Raw genomic sequence first — 13,840 nt, forward strand, 5'->3', positions numbered from 1 at the left:
GTGCTGAGTGTCCAGCAGTTTTTAACCAAAAACGGCATGGCCCCCGTGCCCCACCTCCCTAGTCACCTGATCTCACTCCGAGTGACTTTTTTTCCTTTCTGCAGATGAAAAAAGTCCTCAAAGAGAAACATTTTGCTGATGTGGAAGAGAGGAAACAAAAAACAGCAAAAGCACTAAAAAGCATCAAAATCGTTCAAAAACTGTTTTGAGCAGTGGAAAAACCACCTTGATAGGTGCATTTTATCAAATGGAGAGTACTTTGAAAGTGACTGAAGTTTAAACATGTTAGAATAAATACACCATTTTTAATAAGTATATTCCAGGGTTTCTTGAGACCTCCCTTATAATTATTAGTTAGAATACAGTTTGTGTAATCACTGTTGAATACTACACATAAAGGTTTTATACTAATTCTACTACACATAAAGGTTTTATACTAGTTCTATCAGTATTTTCTTTGGAAAAAAAATGCCAAAAATTTTTTTTTTTTTTAAGTTACAGACTATAGCTAAACTTCTCTTCTTACTAACTTACGATGGTCCTCACGAGATCCAACCAACAGAGCCAAACTTTAAACAAATCTATCATCACTGAATTTAAAACCCTTGTTTAGTTGTTTGGTTACAGAGGAGGGAGTAAATGATCTTTCATCAGCTGAGAATGTTCATTACTGATGGACTCCTACCGAAATCTCCTACCAAGGCAAAAGGGGCCTACAGCTGGGGAAGGAAGCCAAGCTAACTGGCTCACAGACCTTACATATATCTGCAGACTAGTTAGATAACCCATTCAAAATCAGGCTTCAGAGAAAGGATTTCTTTAAATTGGTCAGATAAATTGGTGGACTGATCAATAAGCACTGTTTTGAAAGTAAAAGTTTCCATTCATACCGACCTTACAGAAAGGTCTTATGCAAACCAGAAAAATTAGACTTCGGTCATAGCACATTGCATATGTGCATAATTATAATACATTTATTTTTATTTATTTAACCCTGCCCCCAGTATCTAGGTCCTGAATTGTTTTCTTCCCAAAAGACTTTAGACAACACAAATGAAATATTCTTTTAAAAGAATTTTAAACATTAAGTTAATATAAAATGATAAAACTTGATAAATCTAAAATTAGGATACTTCTCTCTTATTCATTGCAATGACTTTACAGAAATATAATTTCTCTGAGCAGGTTAGGCAAGCAAGCTTATGAACATAGAAAGAAAGTACTATAATATCTCTGAATTGTGAGTTAATCAGGATGTGCAGCATTCAAACAAAGAAACATGTTTCAAATAAAAGTTCTTAAAAGTCGATTACAAAAAATAGTAAACAAAATCAACTTTCTGTTTGGAATTTCATTGGTATAGTGAACAACAATTACTCTTAAAAAAAAATTAAATTTCCCTGTCATCTAAACTATTCAAAAAGCTGCACCTTACAAAGGTTCTCATCTTCTCAAACATTAGGTTAGTAAATTGAGAAGTTAGATTTTTTATAATATTGCAGGCTCTAAAAGATTTTTAGAATTAAAATTCAAAATTAATGAAGTCTGAAAATTTTATTAATACATGGGTCCAATTCTCCAGGACCCTTATCATAAAACCGTAAGCTACTACAAAATATCATCTATTTGAAATGTTAAAGCTATACATTATACTTTTAATTCTTCATTTAAGTAAACAGTAAACCACTTCTAACTACTAGGTATTTCTGTATTATTCAAACTTTTTAATGTCTTACCTACTCTAAAACTCACTAGTTTTAAACCTTCAATTTCTTCCACCAGGAAAGTAAGTACTCTCATCTAACTACTTTAATATAATATTGACTTTGCATACCAACATTATCCTCTATAAATGGAGTCTTTAATTATAATGTTTTATTCTTAAAACAGAACATTTTCTGGATGAGAAAAGAATAAGCCTTAAGTCTCTTTCCTTCATGAGAATTAAACACTACACGCACTACAGACTAACAAATCTAGGCGGAAAACACAATCACAAATGCACTGAGGGCAGGGAGTGTCGAATACTACCTTCCTGAAATTACTTCTGGTGCAGCATAGTTGGGTGAGCCACAACTTGTTCTTAAAAATTCACCATCTGACATCATGTTTGAAAGACCTGAAAATGCACAAAATCAACTACTCAAGATTTCCCAAGGACAAAAATAAAAGCAAAACTCCATTAAATAATACAAGTGAGTTTGCATTCTGGTAATAGATCATTCTTTGCTCCAACAAAATCCTATAGTCTTTTCTATTCCCAAATATTTTGCCACTGTGCCCTAAAATTTGTAATGTATTTCAGCATTTAAAGTTAGTGCACTTTTGGAATTTAATGAGTATACGTTAAGATATTAGTCATTGTGCTTACTAGAATAAACTTCATGTTCAAATTTTATTAATACAGAAATTCCTAGGAAAACATGTAGAACAGAGGAGTAGAAGGATTAAAATTAAAGGATTCTCTAAACCCATTCTGATTCTTTAATAAGATATAATAATTTTGAAAATCAAAGTTTCCTTTTAGTTTTACTCCGTAAAGATGCCTCTGCCTTCTCAAAAATGTCCTCTATAAAAATTTTTATCACAGTTGAGGTATAAGGAAATCAAATAATTTAGTCAATTACCAAAGAACAGAACAAAACAAAAAAATAGTAGCTTAGGGCTGGTTGGCACTATTCAGTGAATCTCTATACGGTGAAAAATATATATTCAAAACTGAGGAAAATATTTATAAGACTCTCCTCTGATTGGAACTGAAGCTAAGTAAAAGAAAGTTGCAGATGCCCTGGCTAGTGTGACTCAGTGGACTGAGAGCCGGCCCATGAACCAGAAGGCTGCAGGTTCAGTTCTCAGTCAGGGCACAAGCCTGGGTTTGGGCCAGGTCCCCAGTTGAGAGTATGTGAGAAGCAACCGATCAATGGTCTCCCCACTCCCAACTTCCTTCCCCTTCTCTAAAAATAAATAAATAAAATGTTTATTTAAAAAAAAAGTTGCAGAGATTTCAGATTTAATAATGTCAACGGGCAATTTATATAGGAAACAAAGGGAAAGTAAATTCATTTTGACAATCCAGGTTGAAATTACATCTTTCTCAAGTTGAAATAGTTTTTCTATCATTTACCTTTTTTCCCTAAATAATTTGTTCATACAGTTTACCTCCTGGCTTTCAACGCCTGAACAGCTCTGCCTCAGGCTCTTTCCTCTTGCTCCAGAACTGATTGAAGGACACACTGGAAATAGGTCGTTCACTAACTTCTCCTTCACATGTGATAGGCTCTTTCAAATGATGTCTCTACTGCCATCAACTTAAATTGTTAACCTACTGTCACAAACCTCAATTTTAAAGACATAAAGCTAAGAAAAGAGAATTCCTTATCTTTTCTCCTTTCTGTATGCTCATGAACAAAATGGTGAAGATATAGTTCTTCGGGAAACTCAGTCTATTACATAAAAATAAAAGTTATCTGAAGACTGCTACGCTTGTTCATTAAACATAGTGAACACAGGAAACTAAAAATCTCCTTACCAAAATCAGCTATCTTGGCATTCATGTGCGCGTCCAGCAGGACATTCTCGGGTTTCAGGTCTCTGTGGACCACCATGTGCCTGTGGCAGTAGTCCACGCCAGAGAGGATTTGCTGGAACAGACGTCGACTTTCTTTTTCATCCAGCTAAGGAAAGTAGAGAGACATCTTAATGGTGCGTCTTTCAAAGAAATTCTTCTACCTATAATTCTCCAACCTGTAAAACTGTATGCATGCACAAAACCTTCCTAATGGACCTCACTTATAAGACCCCTTTGAAATGCAGAGGAGAGAGATGCAGCACCAAACAGGAATGCTAAAGAGGGTCTTGGAACCCAAATCAGTAACTCGATCTTCTAATGTTATTGCTCTCAGGAACACACGGTTATAGCTGGCTTTCCTTTTTATCTCATGAGCCATTGCAAATAGTTTTAATTTCTGCATAACAGCAGGCATGTTTTCTCCCATAAATTCAAAATGTTTCATCTGCATTGCGCCATGTACTGTTTAATGCTATATAGCAACAAAAACAAAGGACCTAATACAGTTGATGAAAATAGACAATAAAATAAATGACTGATAGTGCTTTGAAGGAAAATAATACAGGATAAGGACACAAGAGAGTTACGTGTGGTGGGAATACTACTTTAAACTATATAAGGAATCAACATTTAAGCACTGCTAATGAATTAGCAAGCAACGATCTTATTTTATCTTCCAAAATAAAAGATATTTTAATTTTAACAAAAAAACCTTCATTTCATTTATTTTATAAAATATAAAAGCATTTATCTTTAATCTGCTTACTGAAAAAATTAACTTAGGCAACAAATACATTTTTTAAAATATTCTTTTACAAAATTTTTTTCCAGCCTGGCCGGTATGGCTCATTTGGTAGGTTGGAACATCGTCCCATAGACGAACAAGTCGCGGGTTCAATTCCCAGTCAGGGCACACACCCAGGTTGTGGGTTCAGGCCCTGCTCGGGGCATGTATAAGAAGGCAACCCCAGCCGATGTTTCTGTGTCACATCAATGTCTCTCTCTCTCTCCACCTGCCCCTTTCCTCTCTCTCTAAAAGCAATGAAAAAACTGTCCTTGAGTGAGGATAAAAAAATAAAATAAAATAAAATAAAATAAAATAAAATTCTCTTTCCATTTATCTGTATTTCTGTATTTTCTTATTTTCTTTTTGTCCATGATCATTACTCAGACATGCTTGCTCCTAAGAAGTCATATTTAATAAATAAGCTATTAAATCCTTTAGGCAAAGGACTCTAATATGCAGTTCTCTAACATAGGTCACAAATTAGCATTCTTGAACCAGACTTTTACACCTTAAATGACATGGATAATCTGGGAGGAAAGATGAAATAATTTTTTAAGGCAAAATTAAAACTACTGAAGTACTATGAGATACCCTTCCTCTAAAAAAAAATACTAATGCATTAGCAATCTAACACCTTAATTTCTAAAAGAAATGTAGGTTCATTTTTTTTAAATACTTTATATCAAATATACTAAATGAAAAAAATGTGTTCTAAATGTGAAAGAGAAGAAAACTTAATTAAGCAAAATGTAAGTGGTAAAGTAACGAGATAGGCTACAAAAATGCAGATTACACTATATTAATAATAAATACAGTACAAAGGATGAAGAAGGGGAAATCTACAAAGGAAGATTAGAAAAGTCAAAGTACCTTTCCAGTTACACATGGCAGACTGAACCTTCTGTCTCTACTCCTTGAACTATTACTAAAGTAACATTATTATATAAAGATAAAAGGAACCAGAGAAGAGACAGCAGTAATCAAGAGGAGCCACCAAACTGGAGGGCAGATGAACAGTGATAAAGACTTCACCAGCCAGAAGACACTGGAACCTAAGCCTATAGGGATGGAAACCAATCGTAAACTGGTCTCTATACAGAATCCTGGGAAAACTCAGAAGCTGGATGTATTGGTAATTTCTGAAGGTAGAAGTGAGAAGTGGTCTGACAATTGGTTAAAGAAAGAAGTTTCAAACTCCTCCCCACTAGGAATGAGACCGATGATTTACTCTTTAGTAAGGCTGACGCAGCTCTGTCCTCAAGGACTCCATGGCAAGTATGAGGCATCAGAAAGAAAACGGGGGTGAAGTGAAAATTGACAGACTAACTAGGGCCACCTGCAGCCTCCTCCCCATTCAGTTTCCAAGTGCAGGCAGCTAAGCTGATGGTCTCAGGGAGACTAGAAGGTTTCTTCTGGAGCAACAATCTGATCCAAGGGAAGATATTTGTAATTTTTGGCATCGGGTGTACCCTAATGAAATGGACAGGTCACTACCTAATCAACTTATGGAGGCCCACCAATCAGTAAGTTCTACCCCCATGAGGTTGCATTTACTACCTCACTCTCAAGTGACGGCACAACCAAGGAGGAAGGGACAATGCACAAAAGACAAAGACCAATAAAATGAACAGTAACAACGACATGGAGCAGGGAGCACAAAGCGTACAGAAACAGTGCAGGGAACACAAGAAAAACATTGTCATTTTCAGATAGATAAGATTATCATATCTGTGGAGAAAAAGTGGCTAAAGGAAAAAATTTCAGGAAACAAGGTAGATCTTTGAAAGAGAAAAATGACAGCTGAAATTATAATAAGCAACAGATAAAAACTGAAGACAATTCCTATAATATAAAGCAAACTGATGAAAAAATGAAAAATAGAAAAGAAAACAAGATACCAGTTCAACTTGTGCTTATTTCCATTTTTTCCTGGCAGAGAGGGGGAAGCGGAGGGGCATACAGTGAATAGAGAAGTACAATATCTAAAATTTAAATGAACCAATGTTTAAGAGATGACAAATCAAAATTAACCTGAATAGTGAGTTGAGTTTGATGAAAGTAAACATATGTGACATAGAACAAAATTCTTTATATCATGAATGATATAAATGATATACTTTATCATATCATTTGGTTGGGAGGGGAAAACAACGGGTCCTCAGCTCTAGACACGGCACTTGTGCACCACACAGCCTGGAGGTGAGAAAAAGTATGGGCCGGGGGCAGTGCTTAGTTTTTGCATCTGTAACTTGAGGCACTGCTCAAAATACTCAGGTTCATCAGATTCCTGAGACCAAAAAATGAATGCAATTTAAATGTGGCTAGGGTTAACTAGCAAGGCCTAGATCTTTAAGTATTTAATAACATATTTTGTAAGGATTAAATACCTACAATATTTTAAGATCTATATTAAAATTGTAGGCCCCAAAGCATTAAGTCTGAGGATCATGAGTTCTGGGGTCTCATTCCAATTCTGTCATTAATAAATCATGTGACCTTGAGCAAATATACAAACTGTGAGTCTCCATTTCCACATGTGTGTAAATGAAAGGAAATAATCTATAAGGTCATTACTGGTTCTAATAATCTATGATTCTAGACAAATATGTGACTAAGGGCAAAGGTTATGAAATAGACTTCTTAACAAAATTGCTTTCCAGTGTCTTATAACTAGTAAGGGATAAGGGGAGTTACAAAACAGATACAGGATTAAATAAGAACTGCTTACCCTTCCATTTTTACAGATATAATCAAATAGCTCTCCTCCTGAGACATATTCCATCACCATGAAAATATCAGATGGTGTACTGATGACCTGGTACCTGGTGAGAGAAAACATTGCCTGCCAAGGTTAAAACATGTCCATTCATTCATTCCATCAATATTTACTGAACACCTATAATAGTCCAGGTACTGCCCTAGGAGCTGAGAAAACTGCAGGAAACAAAACTTCTCTGCCCTCCTGGAATTCATGTTCTAGGAGCCAGGAAACAAACATTAAATGAATAGGCAACATGTCAGGTTGGGGACCGCGCTACGAAGAGAAAGAAAGCAAACTACAGGGACTCTCACATGGAGTGCTCGAGGAAGGCCTCCTGGAGGAAGCAGTATTTGAGCAGCGCCTGAGGGAAGTCAGGGCGTAGAGGGTGCCACTGTGGAGGAAGCAGGAGCAGCGAGCACGAAGGGACCACGCAGGTGGAGGCCCGCCTCCTGCGTAAGCAGTAGGAGGACGGCTGGCAGGCTGAGCTGGCAGAGAAACACGTGGGGAGCCAACGAGGTGACTGGGACACGAGGACACAGACCCTTACAAGCCATGCTGGAGCTCTGGCTCTTACATAAAGGAGATGGAGGTTTCAAGCAAAGTGGTCATGTGATCTGGCCTATTCACAGGTTAACTGTGGCGGCACCGGGAAGAGCTGGCGGGGACAGTAAGGGCGGATGCAGGGGCTGCTGCGGTAGGAAGGCAGCTCACACCAGGCTGGTGGCGATGAAGGGACTGAAGGAAGAAATGCGATGGGTCGTGGGAAGTGAGAGCAGCAGAGAAGGTACGGGTGGTTCCTCAGTTTCCGAGCAGAGGAACTGGACTTCACCGAGGCGGTGAAAACTTTGGGAAGGGCAGGCTGGGGAGGCCAACAGAGAGCTCAGCTTCGGCCGCGCCGAGTCTCCTGTGCTCCGAGGACATCCGCGTGCAGGGGCAGCGCGGGCAGTGGGCCGGGCCTGGAGTTCAGGGAAGAGGCTTCAAAGCAGAAGATGGCTATGCAGGGGTCATCGGCATATGGCCAGTGTTTAAAACCACGCACCCCAACAAAGGAAGAGAGGGGAGAGTGAAACCAATTCTGAGTCAGCCAGTTCATTACAAAAGTCGCAGTCGTTATAGCTTACAGCTTGTAGAATAAAGCTGAGCAATAAATAAATAATCTGAAAACCCTACAAACTGGCCAGTGTAAAACAATGGTAACGTTAATACCCTTTGGAAATGCGGGATTCCTGACATTCAATTCTTTGTTATTTGTTTTACCAGATTTTTACCAGATATAAGCAACCCGGGAGAAAATCCTTTTTACTGCAGGGACCCTCCTAAAGCTGACGGACACGTGACTACTCACGTGGAGGCTAAGGGTTTGTACCAGCAAGTCGATGTGGGTTCTGCAGCAAACAGGTCGCTAAACATTATCTGAACAGTACCTGTCAGAAGGGCACGGATCCGGGAGACAAGAAAGAGTGGGAAAGATAACCGCTGATAAGCACAAGGGCAAAACAGGAACACAGGCTTGGGTGACAATGAATGGCATTGGACAAATACACGGACAGGAAGACACCCCAGAATCAAGAACCAAGGAAATGCCAGTCATCTTTCTCACTTATATTAATTAGGTAACAAAAATGATGAAAAAAATTAAAGGACTGTATTTAATATAATCAGAGCTTACAGTTTAATAATATGAGGATGCCTGAAGAGCTTGAGGTTCTGAATTTCTCTGCGGATCTTTCCTACCACATCAAGGCTTCGAATCTTCTGTCGATTAAGTATCTTCACAGCAACTTTATGCCCAGTCAATTCGTGTTTGCCAACTGTGGAAGAAATCATTTTAATGAATTAGTGCCAGGCTTGCCTAATTACATTTGTAGACATATTTATTCTAAGAGGAGTAATCTTAGTATTCTCAGAAAACACTTGAGCACATTTAACTTCCTTTCAATTCCGCCTGATTTACCCGTGTTTACATGAGTGATTAAGCAGAGGAACACAGGAGAAACTGGTTAACACTGGTTCCTTCCAGGAAGCTGGAAGGCTCAGGGAGAAAGACAAGACTTCTTTTTTGCCCTTTTAAATTCCCTTTTTTTATTTTTCATTTTTAAAACTATAATATCAGACATATAAGCCGAACTTTTTTCTTTTGGTGTACAGTTCTACAGATTTCAACACATGTAGAAACTGGTGTGACCACCATTATAATCAGACACAGAACGGCTCCATCACCCCAAAACCCTCCTCGTGCTGGAGGCGAACTTCTCCTGTCCACAGCCCCTGAACCTTTTACAATTTGGCTCATGAGCATGTAATTCTTATTTTTTTTAAATAAGAAAAAAAATTAAGTGATTATCTCTTGATTTTGAATGCAATGCCCTGATATTCAAAATGGTGATATAATTTAGACATTTTTATAGAGGCAAAGTCTCTAAAAATTTCACCCTTTCTCAAGAACCAAGAAAATGGTATCCACTGCAGAAGGAAAGCTAAGAGGACCCCCAATATGGTAATGGACCAAAGTCCCAGGTTAACAGATATGCAGAAGGCCCAGAAGGCAACAAATCCAAACAGAAATGTTACAGAGGATCCAAGATGGTTATTTCCATGGGGGGAAAAAAGAATAGAGTCTTCCAGGGAAGAAAGTATGGAATATTGTACTGACAGATTTTACAAAGACATCTGAAGATGTGGAGACTTTAAATTTAGGTTCAAGGAAAACTAAACATGAGCCCTGGCTGGTGTGGCTCAGTGGATTGAGCGCCGGCCTGAGAACCAAAGGGTCACTAGTTCAATTCCCAGCCAGGCCACATGCTTGGGCTGCAAGCCAGGTCCCCAGTAAGGAGCGTGCAAGAGGCGACCACACACTGATGTTTCTCCCCCTCTCTCCCTCCATTTCCCTCTCTAAAAATAAGTAAATAATTTTTTTTTTAAAAAAAGAAAACTAAGCACAAGAAAATGAGGTAAGAACTCAAGGAAAATTAAAAGTTCTACAGAAAATATACTCATAATATTGGCTTACCAAACAGTTTTTATACAGTCACAATTATGAAAACACCAAATATGGATTTTTAAAATAAAAATATAATGTATTAGGAGAATGAAGAGGTAGAGAAAAGTATAAGAGAATATCCTCATCCACCATAACAGGAAGTAAACAAAAAAGCCTGTCAGTAAGAATTAAGAGGTAGCTGTATGCATGCATATACCAATGAGAAATGTGAAGGTTTAAAGAAAAACAACAGATAAATACGAGAAGAAACAACTAAGAGTTGAAAGTGAGGCAAGGGAATTCTGTTTTATAAATACACCTCTTAGCTCTATTTGACCTTTTAAAATATACAGGTATCACTTTACAAAAAAAATTAATTTTTAAATATGTGATTTAACATTTTAACTATACAGGAAGAAAATGTTCTCTTCTAAATTAGAACACAGTGTGTAAGACCACGATCAGCGAGCTCTCCCCGGCAATCTTGATCGTTATCAGCTGAATATTACACAAAATAACAAGAAATCCCTTCTTAGTGACTTGCATTTGTTATGGGCTGAAATTACATTTCCCTTAAATTTTACATATTGAAACCCTAACCCCTTGTACCTCAGAATGTGACAGGCCATGGACACAGGGCCTTTAGAGAGGTGACCAAGTTAAAATGAGAGAATTCAGGTAGGCCCTCACCCCAGCTCACTGGTGTCCCTGTAAGAGGAAATGTGGACACGCGGAGAGGCGGCGGCGGGGCGCACACGGGACGCTGCGGGCACCGAGGGAGAAGGCAGGCCTCCCCAGGCCGAGGGCAGAGGCCTCCGAAGAAACCGGACCTGCTGACGCCATCGTCTCAGGCTTTAGCCTCCAGAAGGTAAGACAATGAATTTCTGTTGTTAAAGCCATTGAGTCAGTAGTATTTTGTTATGGCAGCCCTGGCAGATTAATATAATATTTTTTACTCTTTCTCAGTTGAAAACTCAGTATTGATACCCTAAACTTCTTGTGTTTAAACATTATCTTAAACACAGAATTTTTCTCAGGCCAATCTGAATAGGCTCTCCTGCTCGATCTGGGATTTGGGACAGAGCTGAGCCTCACCCTCCTTGGAAAACCCCCAAGAAGGAGAACCTTACAGATTGGGTGCAGAGGTTTTCACCCAGTTACCATTTCCCCACCACGCTAACCCAGGCGACGAGTGACGCGCGCTTCTGCCCCCACCCCCCAGGCCCTGCAGTCGTGACGGCCAGAACAGGGGATGGCATAGCTCCTCATTACTTTGAATTTTTTAAGCATTTCCTACTAAAATATTAATTAAATATTTTAATTAATATTAAATCCAAGGCCAAGTTGTACAGCTGTTTCACAACGAGAGAAAAACGTCTTTTTACAGTGAGACTCAAAGAAAAGTGTTTAAGTCAAAGTCCTAATTCTCAATCCTTTTCTTGCCACCTACGTTCAACTTCCATTTTGACCAGATCCTTTAACATTCATGATGTCTCCACAAAGCGAATTTCACAAGTAAACAAGCAAACGTGCAACACCGCCAACTGTAACCCAGAGGCTCATCCCAGAATCAGAGAGTAAAATGTCATTTCTAAGTTACTATAATATAAAAGGAAACTTTAAATTTAACTACCCTTTATATAGCTCAACTAATCTCAAATCCCCCATGGCTAAGAAATTATAGCAGCTTCCTGAAAGATGACAGAGTAACGGAATGCATTGGATGTACAACAAGGTCTGTCCAGAAAAAGTCCAGCCATTACTAATACAACGAGAACAGTTTGTGCGACACAGATGTAACCTGGCAGCCAAGGAGGCTGGACTGGAATGGGCCTGCGTGAACAATGATGATGTCACCATACTAGTCAGTAGGGGTGGCAGACGCCATTCAATGAGCTTATGTACTCTGTGGCTGTCGCATTCAAAGTGACTGAGTGAGTAGAGCAACAAATCTGCATCAAATTTTGTGTTAAGCTTGAACATTCCTCTGTGGAAACTATTCGGATGATTCAGAAGGCTGCAGCTATTGACGACTAGTGATTGGCAGCTTCATCACAATAACGCACCTGCTCATGCATCACGTCTTGTGCAGAGTTTTTTTTGCAAAACATTAAATCACCCAGAGGAATCGGCCCCACTACAGCCCAGATTTGGCGCCCTGTGACATGGCTTTTTTCAAAACTGAAATCACCTTTGAAAGGGAAGAGGTTTCAGACTGTCAATGAGATTCGGGGAAATGTGGCACGACAGCTGATGGCAAATGGGAGAACTGGGTGAGGTCCCCAGGTGCCTACTTTGAAGGGGACTGAAGCGTCATAGTCCTATGACCAATGTTTCTTGTATCTTCTTCAATAAATGTCTCTGTTTTTCATATTACATGGCTGGATACCTTCTGGACAGACCTCATACTTCTATCGAAACCTCATTAAAATAAACATGAAATTAGTGAGGAAGAAAACCCTACACTCAAAGTTAAAATGAACTGTGGAAATCAAGCACATTCTTATTTCTGATAAGGCTTTCTTCAATCTCCTATACCAAACAGACGTGATTAGGAGCCATCAACTTGACTGTTCAAACACTATTCAAGAAGTATTTTCTTTCCAAGACCTAGTTTATTGATATGTGAAGAAGTAGTAATCTCATCTGTCCCCACTACCCCCTAAACCTCCAGGCCCTTGGCTTATTTACTAGGAACCTTTTCCCATTAACTGCATAGCTGAAACACTGGGAAGTATGCACAATGCTGTTAATACTGGCAGAGACTGAAACCTGGAAATATTAGAGCAGAATCCACTGAGGTCCGACCTCCCTCACAAATCAACCAATCCCCTCTCACAACATACTCTGCTCAATTTAATTTCAACCCCATGTAGCTTTAAGAAACAAGTGGGGTTATTCAAAACTCCAGACGTATATTCTCTCATTAAATATGGAATGGCAGCAGGGGACCCAAAGCATTCTCTCAAGTTCGTTCCTTTGGCGTCATGTGCTCAACATGTACTCGATGCCAGGCCATGCTGCCGGGGAAAACAGAAGCGGCCGAGAGTGGCCTGGGTCCTGCAACCTCTCTGGCCTCCGAGGACCAAAACAATGATAAGGTTAAAGAAGTTATAGTGTCAAAGAAAGAAAGGGCGGGGGCAAATACACGTTAAGCTCACCCAAGAAACGAATGTTTTAGGAAAAATTAACTACTTAGGGTGATAGTTAAGAGAATGTAGAAGTTATGAGATAAGAGCAGAGCAAGACGAGTTTTGCATCTGAAAAAAAAATCATTTAAAAAGCAGTAAACTGTAGCAAAAATGTGACAGAAAAATTTATGGAATGCACACCAAAACATGGGAAGAAATTAGCGATAATAAGAGGGAAAAGGATACAGAATCAAGTAAAATTCAACTCATGAGTAGGGAGTAGAGTATCATTCCACCTATGAATAATAAAAATAACCCCCAAAGGATAAACAGAATGAAATCAAGGTATAGCTCAAAACTTTTTTCTAATTCATGACTATTTCATCAAATTAAAATTATAAGTATAAAGGCATAACTTCTTCACTTTTGAAACATTAGAAAAAATTCACCCAAGTATGACCGCAAAAGTATTCAAACAAAAGTCAAGACAGAGGTAGGGAGGGACAGGGGCCTGGCCAGCAACTCTAAACAGATCATTCGAATGCACCTGTGCACACACGCAAGATTGAGAACTAAGTAAACTGGCAGGGTACATGGTTAGTTTGGTTTTTTA

At 38.8% G+C, this 13,840-nt stretch overlaps 1 protein-coding gene across 1 annotated transcript in view; it reads right to left on the reverse strand.

The window, feature by feature from the left end:
- The window catches only part of PRKAA1 (protein kinase AMP-activated catalytic subunit alpha 1), a 30,738-nt gene that overhangs the window by 8,399 nt on the left and 8,499 nt on the right, over positions 1-13,840 (reverse strand). The window contains exons 2-5 of the mRNA XM_054583970.1: positions 8,786-8,927; positions 7,084-7,177; positions 3,530-3,674; positions 2,032-2,119 (exon numbers count right to left, since the gene is read on the reverse strand). Coding sequence (XP_054439945.1) covers positions 2,032-2,119; positions 3,530-3,674; positions 7,084-7,177; positions 8,786-8,927 — 469 coding nt within the window. The remainder of the gene's footprint in view (positions 1-2,031; positions 2,120-3,529; positions 3,675-7,083; positions 7,178-8,785; positions 8,928-13,840) is intronic.

This window comes from Pteronotus mesoamericanus, unplaced genomic scaffold, assembly GCF_021234165.1.
Source record: "Pteronotus mesoamericanus isolate MK-2021 breed Mesoamerican mustached bat unplaced genomic scaffold, CSHL_Meso_final contig_75, whole genome shotgun sequence".
NCBI classification, from domain to species: domain Eukaryota; kingdom Metazoa; phylum Chordata; class Mammalia; order Chiroptera; family Mormoopidae; genus Pteronotus; species Pteronotus mesoamericanus.